Source organism: Panthera pardus, unplaced genomic scaffold, assembly GCF_024362965.1.
Source record: "Panthera pardus isolate Hobbes unplaced genomic scaffold, ASM2436296v1 HiC_scaffold_24, whole genome shotgun sequence".
Lineage (NCBI taxonomy): Eukaryota > Metazoa > Chordata > Mammalia > Carnivora > Felidae > Panthera > Panthera pardus.
In genome coordinates this window covers 74,091,173-74,116,417 of record NW_026526810.1, presented here as the reverse complement: position 1 = coordinate 74,116,417, position 25,245 = coordinate 74,091,173, and the positions used below count along the sequence as shown (strand labels likewise).

At 35.7% G+C, this 25,245-nt stretch overlaps 1 protein-coding gene across 4 annotated transcripts in view; it reads right to left on the bottom strand.

Annotated features, from left to right (window-relative positions):
- ARHGAP5 (Rho GTPase activating protein 5) overlaps positions 1–25,245 on the bottom strand; it is a 78,614-nt gene that overhangs the window by 40,507 nt on the left and 12,862 nt on the right. For all 4 annotated transcript variants that reach the window (XR_008417169.1, XM_053889335.1, XM_019428097.2 and 1 more), the window contains exon 2: positions 21,099–24,986. Coding sequence is in view for 3 of the 4 variants with exons in the window: in XM_053889335.1 (XP_053745310.1) it covers positions 21,099–24,818 (3,720 nt within the window). In the remaining variant the exon portion in view is untranslated. The remainder of the gene's footprint in view (positions 1–21,098; positions 24,987–25,245) is intronic.

The window sequence follows — 25,245 nt, the reverse complement described above, 5'->3', positions numbered from 1 at the left end:
CATTGTCAGAAATGGCAGCCCTAATTAAATAATTACGCCAGCAGGAAAACATCTAATTCACGATAACCCAATTTTTAATTCATACTACAGTCACACATATCCTCATTTCTGCTTAAATGCAAATGCCCACCATCTTTTTTTTCTGGCCACTTAGGCAAATCTCATGTCATGTCTGCTACAAATGAATGTCTGCAATAAAATAAATATCCCATTCACAAATAATGTAAACAATGTTATCAATCAAATGTCCAGCAGATATTAAAAACTATCATTAGTATAAGAAAACAGGACCAGGAAACGGTATATAAATAGCTTCTTCCAGGAGCTGTGCTCCCGCTTCACGAAGATCAGCAACACAACAAAGAAGGGCATCTAATAAGCAACACTGTCAAATAACTACTGTAATTAATAACACTTAAAAAACATAATGCCTCAACTGCTTCATTTGTAAACAACCAACCAAAGAAAAAAAATAGCAAAAAGCAGTTAACTTGGCTTTCAAAGAATGAACCCAGGAAACAAGAATATCTGGTCTTCTCTACTCTCTTAAGATGGGATTCTTGGGAGGAAAACAAACAAAAAAACAAAAAAACACATCAAGAAAATGAGACAAGAGGAAGCAAAATGTAAAGAAACTGAAGAAAAAAAACCAATTAAAGAAATGAAAACCTCTTTAGTGAAGATTCAATTGAAAATATCAGAATAAAGTGAAAAACATCATCAGAGATCCCTCATCTACTGTATCACTCCTACGACACACTCCAAAAACTACTCTTGCTTCCACTGTATTTTATTTTATTTTTTAATGTTTATTTATTTTTGAGAGAAAGAGAGAGGGCAGGGGAGGGACAGAGAGAAAGTCACAGAATTCAAAACAAGCTCCAGGCTCTGAGTTGTCAGCACAGAGCCCCATGCGAGGCTTAAACCCATGAACTATGACATAATGACCTGAGCTAAGTTGATGCCCAACTGAAGGAGCTACCAAGGCACCCCTTCTTTCACATTAAAAAGTCTCAATCATCTTCTCCTATTTGCCCCATAATGCCATTTTCTCTTACAGACAAACTCTGCAGAAGTCATATAGACTAGAGGTCTCCAATTCCTCTTTCATTCCCTCTTTTATGTACTCAAATTAGTCTATCACCCTCATTACTCCATAAACCTGTTCTTATCAAGGTTTTGTTTTGCAACAGTTAGTTCCCAACTCTCACCTTCTTTGACCTTTCAGCAGTCACTCTCTTCACTGGACTTTCAGAACACCACCTGTATGACCTCACTCACTCTCCCCTTAATTGTCTCCTCTGCTGATCCCTCTTAGCCAGCCTTGTAATGCTGTGAATATCCCAGGCCTCAGTCCCTGACCATCTTCATACTGTCATCCAATTGCTGATAACCCAAATACTTCCAGCTCAGCCCTTTCTCCTGAACTCTGGACTCATCTGAAACATTCTACTGGACATCTTCACTTGAATTTCAAAGAGACAGATCATTCTTCATATGTGCACAACTAGAAGCACCAGGGTGGCTCAGTCAGTTAAACATCTGACTTCAGCTCAGGTGACCATCTCATGGTTTGTGAGTTTGAGCTCCAATTTGGAGTTCTGCTGTCAGCATGGAGCCTGCTTTGGATCCTCTGCACCCTGTTCTCTCTGCCCCTCTCCCATGTGCGCATGCTCACTCTCTCAAAAATAAACAAACATTAAAAAAATGTACAAAACTAAACTTCTGATTTCTTTAAAATGTTCCCCAAATGCAGCCTTATCCCTCAGATACTGACAATTCCAACCTTTCAGTAGCTCAGGCTATAAAAATCTTGGTCTTAGCCTTGATCCCTCTTTTTCTCTCATACTCTACTTCCAACTGTCAAGCACATGTATTAGATATAGAATCTAACTATTTCTTAGAGCTATCACTTCGCACATCTAGATCAACTGCTTCAATCCATTCCCCCTGGTCCTATCACCATCCTCTCAGACCATTCTCAACAAAGCAGCCAGAATGATAGTGGCTACACAAACAGCAGCCTATAAAGCCATATACAAATCTGCATGCCTTGAACTTGGTCTCTTATAATCTGACTTCATTTCCCTCTACTTTCTTCATCACTTACTCCCTTCCTCCATCCACATGGCTAACTTGGTGTTTTAATAAATCAGGCATGCTCCTGACCTAGGACTCTTATACTGGCTGTTCCCTTTACCATCTCAATGAGGCCTACCTCTACCTACACTGTATTAAAAACTGTAATTTTAATGCCTGTCTTCTAGCTCCTGCCCAGTATTCCCAATCCCTTATACTGCTGTTTCTACTCACAACACTACATATTTTACTCATGTATTTTTATTATATTATTATTATATCTTTTGGTGCCCCCCTGCTACAATTTCAGCTCCAAACAAGGGCAGGGGTTTTTATCTGCTCTGTTCATCAACATACTCCAAAGATCTAGTATAGTGCCTGTAAAAAAGAAAGTACAAAGGGATTTGAGATCTCTTCTGAAATAATGAACACCAATGTAGATTAAATTAAATGATCTCATCATGTAATAACAACGATAAAAAAATAGGAATGAACCATCAAGTTACAGATATATCATATTCAAGTCAGTAAGCTTCAAAGAATCTTAACATCCAGACAGAAGAAATCAAGAACCAACAGTACAGGGAAAACATCAGGCTAGCTTTAAAGTTCTCAGGAAAACTAGAAGTCAGAAGATTCACCTATAGGAATGTTAACAGGAAAAAGATTGTCAAGAATTCTTTACTTAGCTAGTATGCCAAATCAGATGTGCGTAACAACCAACAAGAACCTTTTTTAAAGTTCTCAAGTATGTAATAATTAGTATTTAAATTACAGCACAAACTCCTGAAAAATCTTAAAACACATGATGAATAGCACTGATAATAAAGAACTTATATGTGAAGAATTTGTGTTATGGAAAAAAGAATGAACACTGTATATAGTTAAACACACAGAACTAATTCTAAGTTACAGTGGTGTGGCTATATAATAACCAAACATTACCTACAATTCTGTGGCTAAAGCTACAAAATGTAAAAATAACTAGATAATAGGCCAGAACCAAAAGCTTCAACATACTCTAAAAGATAAGGGGAAAAGATAAGAGATCATGTAATTGTGCTAATGCATGACAAAATATTATGATAGACTATTAGGAAAGGTAAAAAAGATAATAAAGTAAAATAGAGGTTCAATATATATTTAATGACAAAAATAAGTGGCACACTAACAGTTCCTTCATTTTTCTTTCTTACCCTTTTTTTCCCTACTAATGTAGAATAAAAATAGGAAACAAGAAAAAAAGCAAACTGAAACTTACAAAAATAAATATAAATGGAGTAAGATTAACTATAAAAGATTCTCAGACTTGGTACAAAATTAAACCCAATTACACACATGCCATTGAAACAAAGGATCTCCTAAGAGTTGAAAATAAAAGGACAGGAAAAGTAATGACTTTTTTTTTTTTAAGGAGCAATGTTAACATTGGAGTTGTCTTCAAGGCTAAATTCTTTGAACTATACAAAGAGTTACCACTAATTCTCTACCCCTTCTCTTCTATAACATTTGTCCCTCCCCAGGTCATTCTTCTGAACATATAAATACTCTCTAATACCTATCATTTTTATTTTTTTAATTATATATTTTTTAATATTTATTTTTGAGAGAGAGAGAAAGCGCAAGCGAGTGAACCTGGAAGGGACAGATAGAGGGAGAGAGAGAACCTCAAATAGGCTCCGCACCTTCAGGGCGGAGCCTAACTCAGGACCCATGAAAGGTGAGTTCATGACCTGAGCACAAATCACGAGTCAAGGCTTAAATGACTGAGTCACCCAGGTACCCCCTACCACCTGTCATCTTTGAAAACAAACATGAAAACCCTTTTGATTCCACATTAACTTCTAGCTATTACCCCAATTTTGCTCCTTTTCTTTTTCTTGGCTTTTTAAGTTATGTTAATTTCAGTTAATTAACACACAGTGTTATGTATTAGTTTCAGGTGTCTTACTCCCTTTTACAGCAAAACTTCTTGGAGATGCCATCTCCATCTACTATTTTTCACATCCCATTCTTCCATCTGGTTTTCTCTTCCATTCTGTTTTCTCTTCTATTCTACGTAATTTCTTGTTAAGATTAGATACTTGCACACTACCAAATTAAAAAGAAACAATTCTCTTCATCCTTGTTGAGCTCTAAGTAACATTCTTTCCTGACTACTTCTTTAAACACTTGCTCTCTTCGCTCCCATTTCACTACTGTTGGCTCAAAGGATTCCCTTTTCAGTTTCACCTGCCAACAACTCTTCCTGGTTTACTCAAACTCAGTTCTGAGCTCCCCATTCTTCTCTGACTATACTGTACCCATAGGTGAATTCATCTAATCCCTAGCTGTAAATCTCTTTACATCCTGACAATGACAACTTTTCTTCTAAGTACCAGATTCATACATGTAACCTTTATAATTTCACTGGGATCTCGACCTAGATATTTTAACATAAAACATAAAAAGCACAAAACAGACATCTTGATTCCCTTTGGTCTGAAACCTTTCACCCTAGTCTTCACTATCTCAGTAAATCTATCCACTGGTTTAGACCATAAATCTTGGAGTCAATCTTGATTTTTCCCTTTTCCCTTACTCTCCATAGCAACTGCACAAGAAGCCCTGTTGGTATTACTTCCAAAATACTATGGAGAAACTGTCCATTTTTCCCTTTTTTGGTACCTGTACTGACAAAATACAGTGATACTACATGATAAATAGATGCTCAGTAAACACTGACAGAAGCACACAAAATTACAACAGGAACCAGAGAAAGCTTTTACCATATAAGATTTGTTAATACACAAAGTACTGTTTGTTGGTGTACTTACCAGTTTATGCAAAGTTTCATTATACCTAATTCTGCAGATCTATTTATAAAAGTCACTATATGCATGTACATAAGCTATAAAATCAGGATTTGCACAGAATAATTATTACACATCATAAAATTACAAGAAGAATTAAACAGCCAACTCTGTAGGAATTCATTTGGATGTAAGGTGATGTACTTTCAATAGTGTATAAGAACTGAGCACCATGTGCATAGCATCATGCTAGGTATTGTGCAAAACAAAAATTGTTGCAAGTAAGGTTAATGCTCTCAAGAAATATGTTATAAAGAAAACAAATCTCACTACCTATCATTTAATTAACAGCACATAAAAAATAGTATGTGACTAAGTGCCAAAATAATTGGATGCAAGGCTTAAATTCAGACTTCAAAAGGCAGAACTTAAAAAGTAAGAGATGAAGTTCAGGGATATTTCAGGAATGTAGAAGTGAATCTGGTCTGTAGGTCACTTACTTTCTCATCTGAACATTTGGGTGCCTACCATATGTCAGCATAAGAAATCAGAAATCACTAGAAACTGCCAATTATTTACTGCTAACTATACACTATGTACTTGGTAATATTACATGTATAATCTTAACTGTCACAATAACTCTAAGACAGCTACTGTTTTGCATCTATTTAACACCTATTTCAGTACACCTGGAATGTGCCGGCACAAATAATGTGGATAGAAAGGAAGGTAAGGACCACACTGCAAAGGGGTTCAGGTATGTCCCTAAGAAATATGAACTTTACACAGAGGCCACAAAACATATTTTGCAGAGAGACAGATTAGGCACTTCTATTTCAGTATTATTCCTCAGAAAGCAACATAAAACAACAGTGTGAAGCAAAGGTAAACAGGAGACATAGAAACGTAAGTTACTGTACCACCTATGCTAATGAAGCTGTGGAAAAACTGGATCCATCACACACTGCTAGTGGGAATCTAAAATGGTACACCCACTCTGGCAAATAGGCTGGCAGTTTCTCCTAACACTAAATATGAAAATACCAAATGACCCAGTGTAAACTCTTGGGCATTATCCCAGAGAAATGAAAACTTGTATTTATATAAAAATTTGTACAAAATTTGTATAAAATTTTACAGTTTACAGCTACTTTGTTCATAATAGCCCAAAACTAGAAAGAACATATATCCATCAACAGGTTAAGTAACTGTGGTATATCCACACCGTGGAAATATTACTCAGGAAAATTTTTAAAAAAGGAAAAAAAAGGACAAACTATAGATTTATGGCAACAACTTGACTGAATCTCAAGGGAATCATGCTAAAAAAAAAAAAAAAGGTCAATCCCATAAAGTTGCATATGGTATGATCCTATTTATATATAATATTCTGGAACTGCCAAAATTAAGAAATGAGAAAGTGTAAAAAAAATTAGTGGTTGCCAGGGGTTATGGATGGGATTGAGGAGAGGGGAGGGCATAGCTATAAAAAGACAACAGAAGAGATCTGTTGGTGATAGACTGTTTTGCACCTTGCAGTAGTCAATATACAAACCTACCCCATGTGAATAACTGCACAGAACTAAACACACACACACACACATACACACACATACACACACAAACACAGTACAAGTAAACTCGGGGAAAACTAAGATTTGTGAATCATATTAATGTCAATACCCTGGTTGTGATATTGTATTACAATTTTTGCAAGATGTTACATTTGTGGGAAACTGGGCAAAGGGTGTATGAGATCTTTTGGCATTATTTTATAGGAGCATGTCAACCTATAATTATCTCATATTAAAATTGCTATTTTGAAAAAGATCATTAGTGGCTCATTTGGTTCAGCAACCGACTCGATTTCAGCTCAGGTCATGATCCCAGGGTCATGGGATCAAGCCCCACATTGGGCTCTGTGCTAAACATGGAGCCTTTTGGGATTCTCGCTCTCTCTGCCCCTCTCCCATGCTCATGCTCTCTTGGAAGAAAAAAAGAAAAAGAAAGAAAGAAAAGATCACTGCAATAACCCAAGTAAGAAATTATGACAAATTTAAGACTGGGACAATGGGGGCACCTGGGTAGCTCAGTCAGTTCAGGGCCCAACTTCAGCTCAGGTCATGATCTCACGGTTTGTGGATTGGAGCCCCGTGTTGGGCTCTGTGCTGACAGCTCAGAGCCTGGGGCCTGCTTTGGATTCTGTGTCTTCCTCTCTCTCTGCCCCTCCATCTCTCTCAAAAATATATTAACATTAAAAAAATTTTTTAAAGACTAGGACAATGAAATGTAAGCAATGTATTTTATAGCAGAATAAAGATCAGCTAAGTAGGATAAATAGCAATTGCATGTAGCTTTGGCCCACAGTAGCTCCTTGCTGAAAATATATTCTCATCCAATCATGTTAAGGAGAGGGAAGTAAAATCTATGACCTATGAGGAAATCTTGCCTTTCATAAAGAGCAGGTACAAACATGCCTTGTATGACTGACTTCTAGAATCTCACAGGAATTTCCTTAAAGACCACATTCTGCTACACAGGATTTCTCAACTTCCGTATTATTGACATTTTGGGCTGTATAACTCTTTGTTGTGGGAGAGTGCCACAAACATTAAGATGTTTAGCAGAATCCCTGGCTTCAACCCAATAGCTACCAGTAGCAACTCCCTACCCCAGTTGTGACAGCCAAAAATGTTTCCAGACATTGCCAGATGTACCCTGGAGGGCAAAACTGACCCTGGTTGAGAACAATCGTGCTAGGCTAATAAAAACAAGGATGAAGGACTCAAGTTTGGGAGATAGCTACAGACAGATTTCTGGGAAGTGTGAGAATTTTAACTTTAAAAAAGCTCAATAGGTAACTCAAGATTGAGAAATAGTACTGTAAGGTACACAAAGATGAATGATAATCAGAACTTTCCTCAAAAAGTTTACAGTGTAGTAAGAAAAAAACTACAAAGTGATAAAACTACTTCAAAGTGATTACTTTAGGTGAGAGGAGTAAGTATTATATCATATCACACACTTACGTCAGTATAAGAAAGAAGCCTTAGGGCAGCTCAGTCAGTTAAGTGTCCGCTCTTGATCTCAAGGTCATGAGTTCAAGCCCCACATTGGGCATGGAAAAGGAAAAGGAAAAGGAAAAGGAAAAGGAAAAGGAAAAGGAAAAGGGAAAGGGAAAAGGGAAAAAGAAAAAGAGAAGAAAAGCCTTAAATGGAAGCCAGGATTCCCCGAAGGCTTCTTCAATCCTTTTTCAAAAAGTCTATAAAAGCTGTAGGTGCTAGCTGAGAGTATAAACACACTTTGGAAATCAGGGATATTGTGAAGGCTCTTTCACACCCTTTAAGCTACCACTCAGCAAAAAGAAGGAAGAGACAGTAACTGAGGATAAATAAATGTGGTCTGGGTTCTTGTTCATACTAACAGACAAACTGGTTTCTAGCAATGATTCATCTCTAAGATGCCATCTTCCTATAAAGCATTTCAATATAAATTATCTACCTGGTAGTTATTTTATTAATGCCATTAACAACTTCAGCAACCAAAAAATAAACATGGAATCATCTGGGGAGGGTCCTAGCAAAACATCTAGCTATTTAAAAGAATAATGGATGGCTTTCCTCCCAGTTTCCTCAAATACATATTACTAACTGTATTCACATAAAAATATGTTTTCTATTACATCCACCACTCCATTATTTTTAAATTTTTATTTATTTTGAGAGAGAAAGCACAAGAGCAAGCGGGGAAGAGGCAGAGAGACAGGGAGAGAGAATCCCAAGCAGGCTCCACAAGATCATGAACAGAGCCGAAATCAAGAGTTGGACACTTACTGACTGAGCCCCCCAGAAGCCCCCCAGCACTTCCTTTTAAAACCACTGATTTTTCTTTTGCTTCACAACTAATCTGTTAGGTACTTTGTTACTCTAACGATTGTCAATCAGACATCAATATTTGTCAATCAGACATCAATCATTGTCAATCTATCATCAATAGATAAAATTTTCAGTGTGTCTTCTTCCTTCCTCATTATCAACAGAGGTTCTTAAGCTAGAGTCCACAGCTTTAGAAAATATATGAAACCCTTAAAATTTTGTGCATGTGCATTTTTCCAGGGCAAATACCCAAACTTTTCCTCAAATTTTCAAAGGTTAAGAACAATTCCCCTGAAGCTCAAAACAATTACTTTATAAAAAATGTTTGAAGTTTACCTTCCACATGGATAAAGTTAGATACACTCACATCACTTTTGTTACTTATATTTTGTCCTTAAAAATTGGAAACATCAAAAATTACTATTTTTAAAAAGCAGTCTTTTGGGGTTTTTCTTTTCACACTCATAAATTAAGTCATTTTTACTCGAGGACTCCTTTACAACATCAGCTGAGATGACAAAACATTACAGTTAGAAATCATAAAACTATACCTATTACAGAAATAACTCTTCTAGGATTAAAGTGGGACAATTTGTAGTATACCAAATTTTGGAGTACATAAAAGTGACAGCCCTGTAAAATTACCCGTAAGTCTTAGAACAGTAACAACTGACCACTGATAGAAAATTATAAGCTTTAATTTTCTATGTTAACAGAGTTAAGTGACTCCTTGATATATTAACATGTTCTAACAATTACAATCAGTGTGCTGTAGAATTAAGAATAATTTCAATACTGGGGTGCCTGGGCGGCTCAGTCAGACAAGTGTCTGTCTGACTTCAGCTCAGGTCATGATCTCGCAGTTTGCTGGTGTGAACCACGCATTGGGCTCTGTGCTGATGGCTCAGAGCCTGGAGCCTGTTTCAGATTCTGCGTCCCCCCTCTTTCTCTATCCCTCCTTTGCTCACACTCTTTCTCTCAAAAATAAACATTAAAAAAAATTAAAAAACAAAATTTCAGAATTTGTGGTATGCCAGTTTTTGCTAAACATTCAAAATATGCTGTTATGAAAGCGAAGAAAAAAAGTTTGAAAAGAATGCCACACTGGAGAAATTTACGTTTTAATTTTCTTAAATTTATTTATTTATTTTTTGAGAGAAAAAGTAAGCATATGTGAGGGACAGAGGGAAAGAGAGAGACAAAATCACAAGCAAGATCCACGCTGACAGCACAAAGTCTGACGCGGAGCTTGGGGACTCAATCTCACAAACTGGGAGATCATGACCTGAACCAAAATCAAGAGTTCGACACTTAACCAAATGAGCAATCCAGGTGCCGCTCCATTTGCTTCTAAGTTAGTAAAAAAAAAAAAAAAAGCACACCAATGATACAAGTATTTAAATTAAGCCTTATTAGAACACATGAGTAAAATAAATATACTTTAAAAACTGACCCATATAGGGGCTGACCCTGGATGGCTCAATCAGTTAAGCATCCCAACTTCAGCTCGGGTTATGATCACACAATTTGTGGGTTCAAGCCCTGCAATAGGCTCTGTACGGACAGCTCAGACCCTGGAGCCTACTTCAGATTTTGTGTCTCCCTCTGTCTCTCTGCCCCTCCCTCACTTATGCGGTCTCTCAAAAATAAACATTAAAAAAAAAAAAAAACAAACCTCACCCATGTACGTATTTTTCAATATGAATTTGAAAAGTTAAAAATCATGGTCAAATGGACAGCACAGAACAAATAAATAGCAAATTGTAAAACACAAACAGAAATACTCACATAATATATCCACACCTATGTAATGTCATAAATTAATGTATCTGGCACCAGAAACGTCACCCACTTTATGAGAAATTTTAGGAACTTCATGTAAATAATCAGGCATAGACCAATTTAGCCAATAGCCAGTAAGAAAGCAATTGAAATGGTTACTAAAGAACACCTCACCAAATGCTTTCCAAATGAGAATGGAAATATTAAACCATAAGTTCTGCTAAATCTCAATTAAGTATAAAATGTTTAATTTTCAACAACAAATTTTACTAGACTGAATTCCTTGACAGCAGAGCCCACACACCAATTCATTCCTGTACCCTTAACCTCAAACAGCGCTCAAGCATAGTGGGCATTCAATAAGATGCTCATTGAATAAATTGACAGTTTCCTTAAGTCAAAACTAAATGGTAATTACTTAAAAAAAAAAAAAAAAGCACACACACATAAAGGGTTCTTTTTCACCACTACAAAAACAAAGCCACATACTCATACTGACTTCAACTGACAACAGTCAACATACTGTATCAGGCCATAAAAATTTATTATAAACAAGATATAAATCTTCCTTGTAACAGATATTATGGTTTTCATCCCTTAACAAATTACCCAATTTGGGGGAAAGGCAACTCCACCCAAAGTTCTAGGGATAAAGGCTCAGGCCTATATTTAGTACCATAAACTCTATTCTCCTGGCCAGAGTTCCCTGGCTACAAATGGGTACAGTCCCAAATCAAGATACATAGTCTAGAAAAGATGCTGACTGAGGAGAGTCTGGGAAAGCAGCTTTCCCTTTCTTCTGAATATATCACTTTTACAAGAGTGACCCACACTCTCTCTCCCCTAAGGAATATCTGCAAGATAATAATCAATATAATGGGTACTCTGCCAACAAGAAAACTAAGGTACTCTCCCAAAATATAAAATAGAAAACCTGAAACTTCCAAGCAGTTCAAGGCTCCGTTAAAGGACCTTGCTCATTAAACAAAGTCTAAGCCTACTCTATCTGTATCTGATCTAAAAGTATTGTTCTTTCTACAGTAAGCTTTTTAGCATCCAATTTTTATTTAGCCTTGATTAAAATTCTTTAAAGAATTTCAGTTTTTCTCAGATGTGAACACTGATAGTCCATCAAATTAACTGTCAACAAGTTAAGGGATACACACTAGAAGTGAAAGGCAAACTTACCCTGTAACTTATGCATTTTGATACAGACAAAACAGTTCAATGCAGATATATATCTCATTCTTATATCTGGAATGAACAATTTATAAATCAAAAAAAAAAATTCTGGCCACCACTGTTTGATTAACAGTATATTTAAAAGTACTTTATTTATTAACAAAGACAGATTCTACAAGTCAGAAGTAAAAACTAAACCTAAGATTCATTACATTCAAAAGAATCTAAAGTATTAATAGCAGGTATCAATTCACTATTTATTAATATTAAATTAACATTTTGTGACTCATTACATACATAGGCATCTACCCCTTTCATTTTTTTTAAAGGTAACATGCCTATTTTGGTATCCTTCCTCAAACCGTATTACAAGGGCTAAAGCAGCAGAATCTTCTAAGGCATTATCTCAGAATCAGGTTTAGTAAGAAAGAAGCAGTAAAATACATCGAGAAGAATATAGACTAGAAGCAACATCTGAGAATAAAAGAGGAATTGGTAGTCACTAATATAAATAAGAGGATGAAAAGACTCAGGACCTGGAAACAAGACAGAAAAACAGTATTAAGAGAAGCTGAAATACCAACTCACTCTAATGCACCATAAAATTCAACAAATAATTTACTATTTCCGATCTGAGTCAAGCTAGCGTAACAGAAATAGATACTGAAGAAAAACCAAACTGGCTTGATCACAGGTATACCTCATTTCATTGAATAAGTGTATTAAAAACTGGCAATTTTACCAATGCAACTCAAATTTCTCATTCAGTTCATGGTCTTAAAGCACTTTTTCAAACACCTGTAAGTTATGAAATCAATTCAGTAGGTCACAACCAGCACCTCTTTATTTCACTGTAATGGACTAGAAAATCAAAATAATGTATACAGTATTGTTTTTTGAGATTTCATCTATGTAGAAATATTTATGTGTATGATATAAACAAAGTAATTCTGATGGTTGCAATCAAGAAATGTCTTAAAAGGTTTTGATTTCATAACTGACACTAAACTCATTTTGGAGTAGAGAATAAAGGACGATCAAACATAAAGCCTTCTTTGACTGGCAGGAATGACAAGCCCACTTTAAGAGAAACAGATCTTCCTTAGATGCCACTAATACCCAAAAGTCATAACTTTTTAGGTATTAAGGAATCTGAAAAAAGGTTTTTAAGACTACAGCTCCCATCTTGGAATCAAAGAACAAAGGTAAACAGAATGACCTCTCCTCTTAGAGGGAAAAAAAACACAAAGAAATGTATAAACTTGGGTTCAGAATTCATAAGAGTATTTAATTTAAAAATGAATATAGAAACTAATCCACCGTAATGGAACAAAAGACTAGTCATTCAACACCGGCAGTTACTCAAGGCTCTGGTAGGCACTCCTCTGTACTCCCCAAGGTTAATTTCATCTGCCATCTCTACTTCAATGTGTCCTAAATATGTATCTCCAACTCAGACCTCTCCTGTGAGAACATCTAACTGCCAAATTAACATCTCCACTTGAACTCTAAAACCAAAGTTATAATTTCCACTCCCCAACTCTAAACCTGGTAAATCTCTAATGTTCTACATCATAAACAGCATCAACACTGTTAAAGCTGCATAAGCCAGAAACCAAGAAGGTATCTTTCCTATCTCATTTACCATTCTCACTCTTTCTCCCCAAACAATACACCATCAAATCTTAGAGATTTTAGGTACTCTTAAATCCATCTCATTCCCTCCACTGCCATCATTCTCCCTTCCCACTACAACTACTCAAAAGCTTTCATCATGATTTATTTAGACTACTGCAATATGCTAATTGGTCTTCCATGGCTCAACCCATTCACCACATGGAAATCAAGTGATTTCAAATCCATCCACTGTCTAATGTATCACTCCAAAGCTAAATAACAGAAATGTCTAACAATGCTAAAAAGGTCCAAGTCTAGTCCCAACTCGCGAGTCTCTCCTTGTACTACTCTTTCCCACAGAACTAAGGGTCAGCAATTCAGCCTGCTGCCTGTGTTTATACTTCAACAGCAGATCTGAACAGTTATAACAGAGGCTACATTACCTGCAAAGCCTAAAATACTACCTGACTCTATGGAAAGTATGCCAGTACCTTCCTTAGATTAATGACCACTTACAGTGACCTCTTTAAAGAACATACCACATTCCCTCTCACAACATGAACACTCTATTCATTCAGCATTAAATAGTCTTCCAACCATCCAACCATTCCACTAGTTAAGTCCTATTAACCCATCATATCTGACTTAAAATGACACTTCTCAGGGAGGCCTTTCCTCACCCTCTATACTAGCACATCTCAATTCAGATAAGCCACATTTCAATAGCCCCGTTGGCTACCATACTGGAATAACAGTTCCAAGACAGAAGACTAGATGTTTTGAGGTGCACTTTTCTATTCTACTGGTCAATATGCCTATCTCTGTGCCAATACCAGTCTTACATGCTAAACTTTTACATTATCTGATAAAATAAGCACATACACCCATCACCACCACTCCACCTCTGCCTTTCTTCTTAAGTGGCCTATTCTAGGAGCACCTGGGTGGCTCAGTTAAGCATCTGACTCTTCATTTCGGCTCAGGTAATGATATCGCAATTCTGCTTAAAGCAGAACCTGCTTGGGTTTCTCGCTCTCTCTCTCTCCCTCCCTCCTTCCGCCCCTCTCTTGCTATCTCTCAAAAATAAATAAACTTTTTTTTAAAAAAGTGTCCTATTCTAGGCTCTTTACTCTTCCATACATGGGTTAAAAACACTGTGTGAAGTAACCTGAAAAACCCTGACACTCTGAATGAAACACTGAATCCAGAGATTAGTCTGAAAAGCAATGACTTCTTCATAATATGCTATATTCATGGATAGGAAAGCACTAGAGTTCCCCATTTATTTAGATCTTTTTCACTGTTTTTCAATACCTTTCCACATAGTGGTGTGCACATGTTATAATTACTCCCAGGCACTGGATAATCTACCATGCTTCTGTAACTAGTATCTTCTCCAATTATTTTTACTATTTATTGCCAATATATAGAGAAGCAATTGACTTTTGGTAACTGATATTACTCAAACTATTTCTGTTAACTCCTCTACTACCATTAATTTATTTGTAGATCCTTTATGGCTTTTACATAGACAATCACATCAGCCAATAATGACAATTTTGCTTCCTCCATTCTAATATTCATGCATTTAATTTTTTTTATTTTATTGCTTTGACTAGCACCTCCACATAATACTGAATAAAGTGGTGACAGTGTGCACATTGTCTTGTTCCTGGTTGAAAAGAGAGTCCATTTCCCCATTTAGGGCATTTGTTGCAGGATATTTATTGCAGATTTCAATTGTTTATTTGTAGAAACCTTTTTTCCAAGTTAAGGTTCTTATCTATTCATAATATAGTTTTCTATGAATTTATTAAATTTAATAAAATGCCTTCCATACACTGTTGCTGCATGTTTTTTGCTATTATATGTCCAAAATCCCTTATCTAAAACCCTTGAGGAAAATATGTTTTAGCATTTGGAAGTTTTTAGTCATTAGCCATAATGTACAGTACAAAAACTGTCAATTATGTAACCCCATTAAAGTGTGGGTCGGTTCTGCAGTGAACTGTATGGATATTTACTCTAAATAAGATAAGCAATGATTAAAAATAGCCTCAAATAAGATTCTGCAACCAAGAGCAGGTCAAATCAGATTGTGTCGCAAAGTTTGAAAAAAAATAACAAAAACAAAAAACTTGGTTTTCAGAAGTTGTTGCATTTCAAAACTGCAGTCAAGGGCCTGTGGACCTGTATTTCATTTAGGATTTTTGCATGTACACTCCCCTAAGCAAAACAGGACTATAATTTTCCTTTCTTATACCATCCTTGCCTGATTCTGAAATTAAGACTAGATGACTTCAAGAAAATGAATTAAAGAACGTATTCTCCTGCTTTCTGTTTTCTGGAATAGTTTGAAGAACACTGAAATCATCCATTCCTTGAAAAGTCTCCTATAAAATGATCTGAGCCTGGTATTTTTGTGCAAGATAAAACTATTACTCCACAACTTATGGGACTGGGGTGCCTGGGTGGCTCAGTTGGTTATGTGTCTGACTCTTGACTTTGGCTCAGGTCATGATCTCAGAGTCGTGAGATTGAGCCCTACATCATGTTTGCACTGGATGTGGTGCCTGCTTAAGATTCTCTCCCCCCCCCCCCCCATTGCGTTCACTCTCCTTCTCTTAAAAACAACAACAACAAAAATAGTTATGGGATTATTCAAAGCTTTCTTGTCTGTATTTTTCTGAGTTTGTGTTAATTTTGTTTAAACTTTCAAATATGCTGACATAAAACTGTTGATAGTATTCTATTTTTTTTTTAAGTATTTTTTTTAACGTTTACTTTTGAAAGAGACAGAGAAACAGAGCATGAGCAGTAAAGGGGCAGAGAGAAGGAGCCACAGAATATGAAGCATGTTCCAGGCTCTGAGCTGTTCGCACAGAGCGTGACGCAGGGCTCAAACTCATGAACTGTGAGATGATGACCTGAGCTGAAGTCAGACACTTAATCAACTGAGCTACCCAGGTGCCCCAATGTTCTATTATTTTTTAATCTATCTGTGATTATGTTCCCTTTTTCATTGTATTTAATTATGCCTTCTCTTTTTTTCTGATTAATCTTGAAGGACATTTGTCTACTTTTCTAGTCTTCTTAAAGAGTCAACTTTTAGCTTTATTGACTTCTCATTTGGTTTCTGTAGCTCTCTAACTTAAAAAATGAATATGTAAGGAAGCTCAGTCGGTAGATGATGTGACTCCTGATCCTGGGGTTCTAAGTTCGAGCTCCACTTTGGGTATACAGATTACTTAAAAAAATAAGTAAAAATAAACGGAGTATATACATCAGCTTCCCACCTAGACTATGTGAGGCCAATCACTTCCCTACCTGCAACCTGAAATCCAACACAACTTTCCTTACTCCTCAGGCCTTGCTTAACTAACTGCTTTTGGATTTAAACTAGCTCTTCAACTTAGCAGATTTTTATAAATGCAGTGCTATTTCACAATATCCCCAAAATAAGGGCAGTTTCCTATCATCTCTCACCTTACTTAGTAACAATTTTATGCCTCTGTAAACATGATTTTCCCCACCTAAAATCTTTTCTCCTTCTTTAAAGCCAACCAAAATACCCCAAACTGGTGACGTACCTTTTTCTTCATGAAGCTTTGTGAAATTAACTATAAACTCTAGGGTAATAGCTCGGCCTGTATTCCTTTAATATTTATATTTAAGTGATACTATCAAAAAATAGTGTACGTACTTTATTTAACAAATTTACTAATGCGTCAGGCACTGCTATAAATAAATATGAACTGATTTTTCATAGTAGTCCCAAGAAGTATGTTTATCTCCATTTTCCTAGTTGGAAGTGGAGAATGATTATACACTTACACAGCTAGTAAATGACAGAGCCTGGATTCAAATCCCAGAAGTCTGGCTCCAACAAACCATGTGCCCTTAACTACGCTTCCTTAAATTGTTCTAGTAGTACTTTCTTAACACTGCCCCAAGCACAAGGTATGGTCTCTCTAACTACCATTTAAACTCTTTAAGGGGATGTGTGTTCTTTTTTTTATATCCTTCAACAACTTTCTGTACAGAATTTAAGTGTTTAGCAGGTTATTAGCTAATGCTTACTGAACTGAAACATGACACGACAATTACTCAAGTCCAGCTTACACAATGAAAATAATTTTTAGGAAAATTAAGTTGCACTAAAGTGCTCCAGCCTTGCTTGGAAAAAAAAAAAATATTATGGATAACTTATATAAAGTTAGCTTTGGAGTGAGCTAAGACATATACTGTGCATATATACACACAAATACATAAAATATAGCTGTGGTCCAACACTGTTTCTGTAAAATTTCACTGTAAACTATGTTTATCTTTTTAAGATCACAGGTATAGAAACTAAACATTTAAGTGATAAATTAAAAAATTAAAAATTATTTACAGACCTAAAAACTTCTAAAATAGAATTTCTTCAATTTTCTTAGAGTTCAAATATCCTAATACATGAATCTAAAAACTAAAGCAATGTTATATGAAAGTACAAGGAAATTCTAAAATAGCTCTAAAGATTAAAATAGCGCAAACTACCGTGAGTTAAGTCAACTGAAAGCAGATTATAAATACGACCCAAAGCCAATGCACCACTTCAATAGAAGTGAGGACAAGAATGACACCAAATGAAAAGAGGTACATTATACAAAAGGTTGAGTAGAAGCAAATTTATGAACCATTGCAAGTGAAGAAGAAGAGAACCTAGGCCCATGTTTCTCTGTGGAATAATAACAAAAATTAAAGACAAATTACTGTATTTAGTGATTTTAAGATGTGGTGAATGTAAATACCACCATTACTTTATGTATCTTTAAAAAAGAAACAATAAAATCCTATATTAATTATAATATCAATTAACATTGGATATTAGATTCAGTAAAATTCTTATCTTCCTGAACTTCCTGAACTTAGGATGGGGTTATATCCTGCTCAACCCATTGTAAGTTGAAAATACATATCATTAAATCAAAAAACCACTTAATATACTTCACATGTCGAACATCATAGCTTAGCCTATCCTACCTCAAATGCTCTCAAAACACATTAGTCTACAGTTGGGCAAAATCACATAACACAAAGACTATGCTATTAGTAAGTGATGAATATTCTGAAATGTACTGAATACTGCACTGAAAGTGAAAAACAGAATGATTTTGTGGGCAAAGAATGGTTGTTTACCCCTCATGAATGACTGCATGGCTGAATGGAGCTGCAGCTTGCTACCATTGCCCAGCATCACAAGAATATCGTACTACATCTCACCAGCCCAGGAAAAGACCAAAATTCAAAATTCTAAGTATGGTTTCTATTGAATGTGCTACTGCTTTTGCACTATCATAAAGCTGAAAAATCTTAGTTGGAACCATCCTAAGTCAAGGACCATGTGTATAATTAAGTGACTATGTAAGACAAATCATGTATGAGAAACATTTAATTCAAGGAATATTATTACTAAACTAACTGAAATCAGGTAATGTGCTAAAATTTCAGAACATAAATACAATTTTGGTATATTCCTTCCTCACAATGCTCATAGTTAAGAAATTAACACTAAAATAACTATAGTAATAATAAATATCGAGTCATTTAAGTCTTTGGAATTCAATTGTTGAATATTTTTACCCTAAAGAAATGACCTAGGGGTGCCTGGGTGGCTCAGTAGGTTAAATGTCTGACTTCAGCTCAGGTTATGATCTCACAGTTCGTGGGCTTGGGCCCCACATCAGGCTCTGTGCTGACAGCTCAGAACCTGGAGCCTGCTTCAGATTCTAGGTCTCCTTCTCTCTCTGCCCCTCCCCGTGCTCACTTACATGCTCTCTCTCTCAAAAATAAAACATTTAAAAAAGAAAATAATCGAAAAAGAGCAATCTTTCATGCAAATTGGCCCCTGCAATAAAAAATGATAGCAAAATTAAAAACCTAGAAGCCTAGCCACCCAGTTTTAAAACAATTTGTTAAATGGAAAACAATGTAATAAGTAAAGGTATTAACTGAAATACTATGGAGCAATATGGAAAAATACAACTAAGTGAAAAAAATAAAAAAGCACATATACACTACTACTGCAACTAAATAAAAATTAGGAATAATGGGGAAATATAAAGAAAACTATTGAGATAGATGTTGAAAACCTAAGTGTTTGCTCATAGATTGTATATTAAATAATAGTACTGCACCATCATCAAATTTCCTCATTTTGGTATCTGTACTGTTACTATTTAAGAGAATGTTCTTGTTCTCACAAAATGAAGTATTTAATGGTAGAAAGAGTCCAACATCTCCAATTTAATCTCAAAGGGCTCAAAACAATAAACCTCAATACACACACACACCAAATAGATCAAGGAAGCAGGACAAAATGCTTCCTGAGGGTAAATCTCAGTAAAGAATATACAAAAGCTTTTATCCTTCCTGCAACTATTCTCCAAGTTGAAATTATAATAAAAAGTTACCGGGGCACCTGGGTGGCTCGGTCGGTTGAGCGTCCGACTTCAGCTCGGGTCATGATCTCAGTCTGTGAGTTCGAGCCCCGTGTCAGGCTCTGTGCTTACAGCTCAGAGCCCCAGGGCCTGTTTCAGATTCTGTGTCTCCCTCTCTCTCTAACCCTCCCCCGTTCACGCTCTGTCTCTCTCTGTCTTAAAAATAAACATTAAAAAAAAAAAAAAAACTTAAAAAAAAAAAAAGTTACCAAACAACTAAGTAAACTTATGATCAAAAATAGAAAAATAACACACATATACACAAAAGCAATTTAAAATGGAAAGGCTGTAAATGCTTTATTTTTGTTAATATGCATTAAAAGTAGTTTTAATAACATAACAAAAAATGCTGAAGTCTTTTGGTGGTGATAAAATGTATAGTAAAAACTAGTGATTAATAGCTGAGTATGAAAGATCGTTAGCTAGTAGCATGTGTTGTGAGTACCTGCAGTAAATATGTACTAAGATGATGGACATACATAACTGATGAAAAAATTATCAACATGGACAATGAAAGCCTGCTGAAAGACTATCTTAAAACCATAAAAAATCTGAAGAAAGTTTATGCACACTCAAGAGTCAAAGAGTACTGGAAGTAAAGGTGCTAAGGTACCACTGTGATAAAGATCTAATTAAAATTATTAATTATAACTTTAATAGCATACATATTTAAGCTTTTAATGCTTAATACCATCAGGTAAATTAATATCTACTGAAAATGAATACGGTATTGCTATTTGGTCAGAACGTTACAATTCAAACTTCAGAAACCTTTCTGCATGTCTTTAGGCAGGACACCACCATCCACAAAGAAGCTTCCTGGAACTGTAAATTCCAAAATTGCGAATAATTTCCAATATTACAAATTATTAATTATATTTTAGTATCTTTGATACTGGTAGGTCAAATTAATTTTGCAAAACTGCTAGGTCAAGAAGGCAAAAAGATAAGTGGGATACGTAAAAACAAAAAAAAGAGCAAAATCACTTTATATCTCCGTTTCTAAAAGGAAAATAAGCATATTCACCTAGAATAATTACACTGAAGAATTCAAACTTCTGAAGACACAAGTAAAAAATAATGCAATTTAAAAAGTAATGAAAATAATTCACCCTCACAAAATACTAAAAACATTTTAAAAAGAGCTAATTATTTACCGAACGACCTAATGCAGCCTAAGTTCTCAATAATATTCGTTACCTTAAAAAATACGTATTTTAAAAGGCAAAACAAACATCTTCATAAACATTATTACTGTTCAGTAAAGTTTTATAAGTTAAACTTACCTTTTTATCTTCTTTTACTTTGTGGGTTTTCTTCTTCATTTTCTTATCATCTAATTCCTGGTCTGAAGTGATTGCAGGATTATCAATACCACCTTTCCAAGTTTCAACAGGAGAAAGAAGTGGATCTTCTTCACTTCCACGATGTCTTCCTTTTCTTTTTGTTTTAGAAGTGGTGAAAGCCTCATCATCACTTGCATCTGAATGTGTTCTTCTATAGTACGACTTGGCTTTACTAAACAGGGTTTTAGATTTATATTTGTATTTTGAAGGCCTCCTTTCCCCATGACTTTTTGAGGTTCTATCAGAAAATCCATTTTCTTCATCTCCTTGGGTGTTATTTACAAATGAGTTTCGAATTTTAATAATGCGAGTCTGACTATCATCTGGGACAACATATATCTCATCAGAATAGCCCTTCTGTTTGAAAATTGTGTCAATGGGTTCCGCATAGTTATCTGAAGGATCCATATCTTCAGGATGTGCCAAAGGTACCCGGGAAGTCTGTTTTCTTGGATTTTTACCAATACCAGCTTCAATTGTTTTTAAGAGGTTTGGATCCAGTTTTTTCACATTTGTCTTAGGTACAACTGGTTTAGGTTTAATAGGTGGAGGCACTTTATGGTTGCGTTCATGGTCATGACAGTTTGGGGTGCTATGAATAGGATATTCATTTCCTTCTAAATCTAATCTGTATCTGGAACGGTCACTAGGTGTTGGAAGCAACTGTACATCATCCCCAATCGGACTATAAGGAGGTGGTGCTTCTGTATCATCATCTGAATCAGGGTAGTTGTTATAGGGGAAACAGTCTCTGGGAGATGGTAGAAAAACATCCTCACTTTGATGGGTTGATTCCCTTGTATTATCAGATAAATAGGAATTTTCTATCATATTTTTTTTCTCTAGAACATCACTGAAAAACAGTGTAAAGACCTCAGTTTGTCGATGATATTGAGATAAAGAATACAGTGCTGTAAACTTAGCAGTGATCTCGGTTGCAATGTGTTCTCCTTCAGTCATTAACTCCTTGATAGCCTCATTTTCAAAAAAATCTGCTTGGCTGTCAGTAACTGCCACCAGCTGTACAGGAATGGTGTCTTGAACTTCTGATAGAAATGCTCGAAGCATTCCCATTGATGCTTTCCGTTTGGCAGAATAAACTAATATATACCCATGAACTAGTTCATCTTTCCTTACCCCAATTGAAGAATGGTATGATAATATTGTGATCTGTATTCGCCTCCTTTTTTCACCAATGATTTTATCAAGCATTAGGGAATTATTCTGTCCAGCTTGAGCAGCACTACAAGAATGAGAATCAAGGAAGGGTGAAAGAATAAGATCCACACTAAAGGGATCACCACACATGGCACACATGACAATTCTCAAGTCAGCTTCTGATACATCCTTACTGGTGGGAACTGGGCTCACCACATCTAAATTATGCTTAACTGATTCTAATACTCCTCTTAGAGCTTGCTTTATTTGGGTTTCATTAAATTTACGAGGATATGTACCAGGAGGTACATCTACAAAAGGACATTGTAACTTGTTTGCCAACTGTTGCCCTTGGTGCCTGAGAATTGGTAGATTCTTACTCATGGAATCTCTCTGATTAGCCAGAATTAATGTAAATGGAAGATTTGCCATGTATTTATCTTTTCTGATCTGAGAAGCTTCAGTTCTTATTTTTCCAATAAATTCCCCAATAAAATTCAGTGACTCAATGGAATTAAATACACAGAAGCACCCATGTGGTTTAAAGGCAGCAGTCCACAATTGACTTAAGAAGTAAGGCGACTTGGCATCAACTGGCCGAAGATCAAGTTCATAAATTTTTCCATCTAAGGCATACTCATCATCAGTGGATTGTGTTCTTATCTCATTTGTTAGTTCTTGGGCAAGGCCATCCTTCCCTAAAATGAAAAGGTTAACTTTATCTATATTGGTACTATCATGATACAACCGTAAGCGGCCATGATCCAACTGCAAAAGACTACTGGCAAGTAATTGCTCTACTTTAATGTCTGTACAATTTTGGCCACTAAGACAGGTTTCTTTAGTGGGGTGATAAACAAACCCTATGTGCTTAAGTAGAAGAGATTCCCTATCAGGTGCAAGTTTCTGTAAAGCTTTATATCTAGGTTCTTCACTCAAAACTGTATGAATTTCACTCATTTTATCTGAACTAGGTGTCGCATTAAGATCTAAATCATAAAAAAGTTCAGAGTGCTCAAAAAGCATTTCCTGAAACTCTTCTTTGGCTTTTTCAACTATTTCTCGCTGATGCCTACCATACACCTCTTTGCTATCAGCCTCTGTGATGTACTTGAAGGCTTCATCCTCCATAACAAAGCACATAACTTCTTCCCACGGCTGCCCAGGTGAAATGAACTGAATTTTTTCCAAAGTCTTTTTGAATTTTTCCTTCATTTCTACCCTTCTTTTCTCTGATATTAGATGTTGTACATGGTTCTGATAGACTTTCTCAGCTTCTAAAGTGCTCAGGAGGTCAAATGGGATTCGTCTATCATTAATTTTGTCTATATGGTCAGTTTCATCCCAAGGTGTTTTTTCTAGCACCACAAAACATAACTGAAAGTCTGCTCTCTTTTCCAATAACTTCAAAGCTTCTGACCAATTCAAATGTTCAATCTCTTCTAAGTTTGGCAAAAGAGTATTAAAAGCTCTTGGTAAAGTATTTATATATTCTTCTCTCCTTTTTCTTATGTGTTCTTGTTTAAGTTGTTCTATATGTTTTGAGAATGTATTTCTGGCCTTTCTTGTTCCCTCTAAGTTGATGTATTCTTCATAATCAGGATGATTTTTTAATTTATTACTAACAGTTTTCCAAGTTGCATGATAATCTCTCACAGTCTGCACAAGTTTTTCAAACTTATCTGTTGCTGTGACAACAAGTTGTCGCTGTGTTTTGTAAGCATCCAGATAGGGAATAATTTTAGGTTTGCCACGAGTTTTATCCAACATTTGTACCAGTGCAGTGAAACATGTCTCGATGTTGACATTAAATCGTGCTGATGTTTCCACTACAAGAAGGTTCTTTTTGTTTGAAGCAAATGCCTGAACTTCTCTAAGATAATGATCCACGCACTCATCACATTTAGTTGCTGCTATTATTACAGGCTTTTTTGATTTTGATAGTTGGACAAAAAGATTATTCACAAATTTAAGTTGATCATCAAACTTCCTATTGCATCCCTGACTCACATCAATGCACAGTAAAAACCCATCTACATTGAGCTTCCCTTCGGGCATTTGCTTCTGTTCAAAGTCTTGTTCCAAGCCCAGCTGATCAGTGCAAATGTACATTAGTTTTTCTGCTGACTGCAATTTAGAGGCAGCTGCACGTTTTATATATGGTTGCAAATTCGTACTCCGATGAGGCAAGAAAGTCTGGTCATCAATGAACTCTGTTTGTTCAATGACATGAATTTTGCATTCTACTCCATCTTCACCATTTTGTGTTATGTCACCCCAGTACAAAAAGTGATCATTGTTTACTACTCGTCCTCCAAAGTCAATGGTGCTAAGCACAGAAGTATGCTCTGGGTAATATTCATCTGCTTTTGAGCGTACAAATCTATTGCACAAACAAGACTTTCCAACTCCACAGTTACCTTTGTCTTTTTCAGTCCCAGAGAGTCCAACTACACTGATCGTATAGGATGGGGGGCGAGGCTCTTTGTTTTTTGCCATCATAACTCTCTTCTCATGTCTCTACATTCATAAAGATAACCAGATATACTTCTCATTCTGAAAATAAAATCATCTCAAAATACAGATCTGAAAGTTCAGAACTATATTTGGTTCTTTGTACTTCCCTCATTTCTATGCAGAAAGGTCTTCAAGATCATAACGATCATCTTCCTAGAAAGAAGAGAAAAAGGACAAAACTTAATCAGGAATTACATATTAAATTATATACATACTACAGATGTTCGTAACAAAGCACTATGGATATTAATGTTACATGTATTTTAGGTTTGAAACCACCATTAAACACTGCTTATGATTTACCATTATAAATGCAACCAGACTTCAAAATTTAAGAGAAATCTAATAATTAAAATAATTACATACAAAATTTAATGTTTCACAAGCTTTAAACTAAGCCCCTACTGACCAA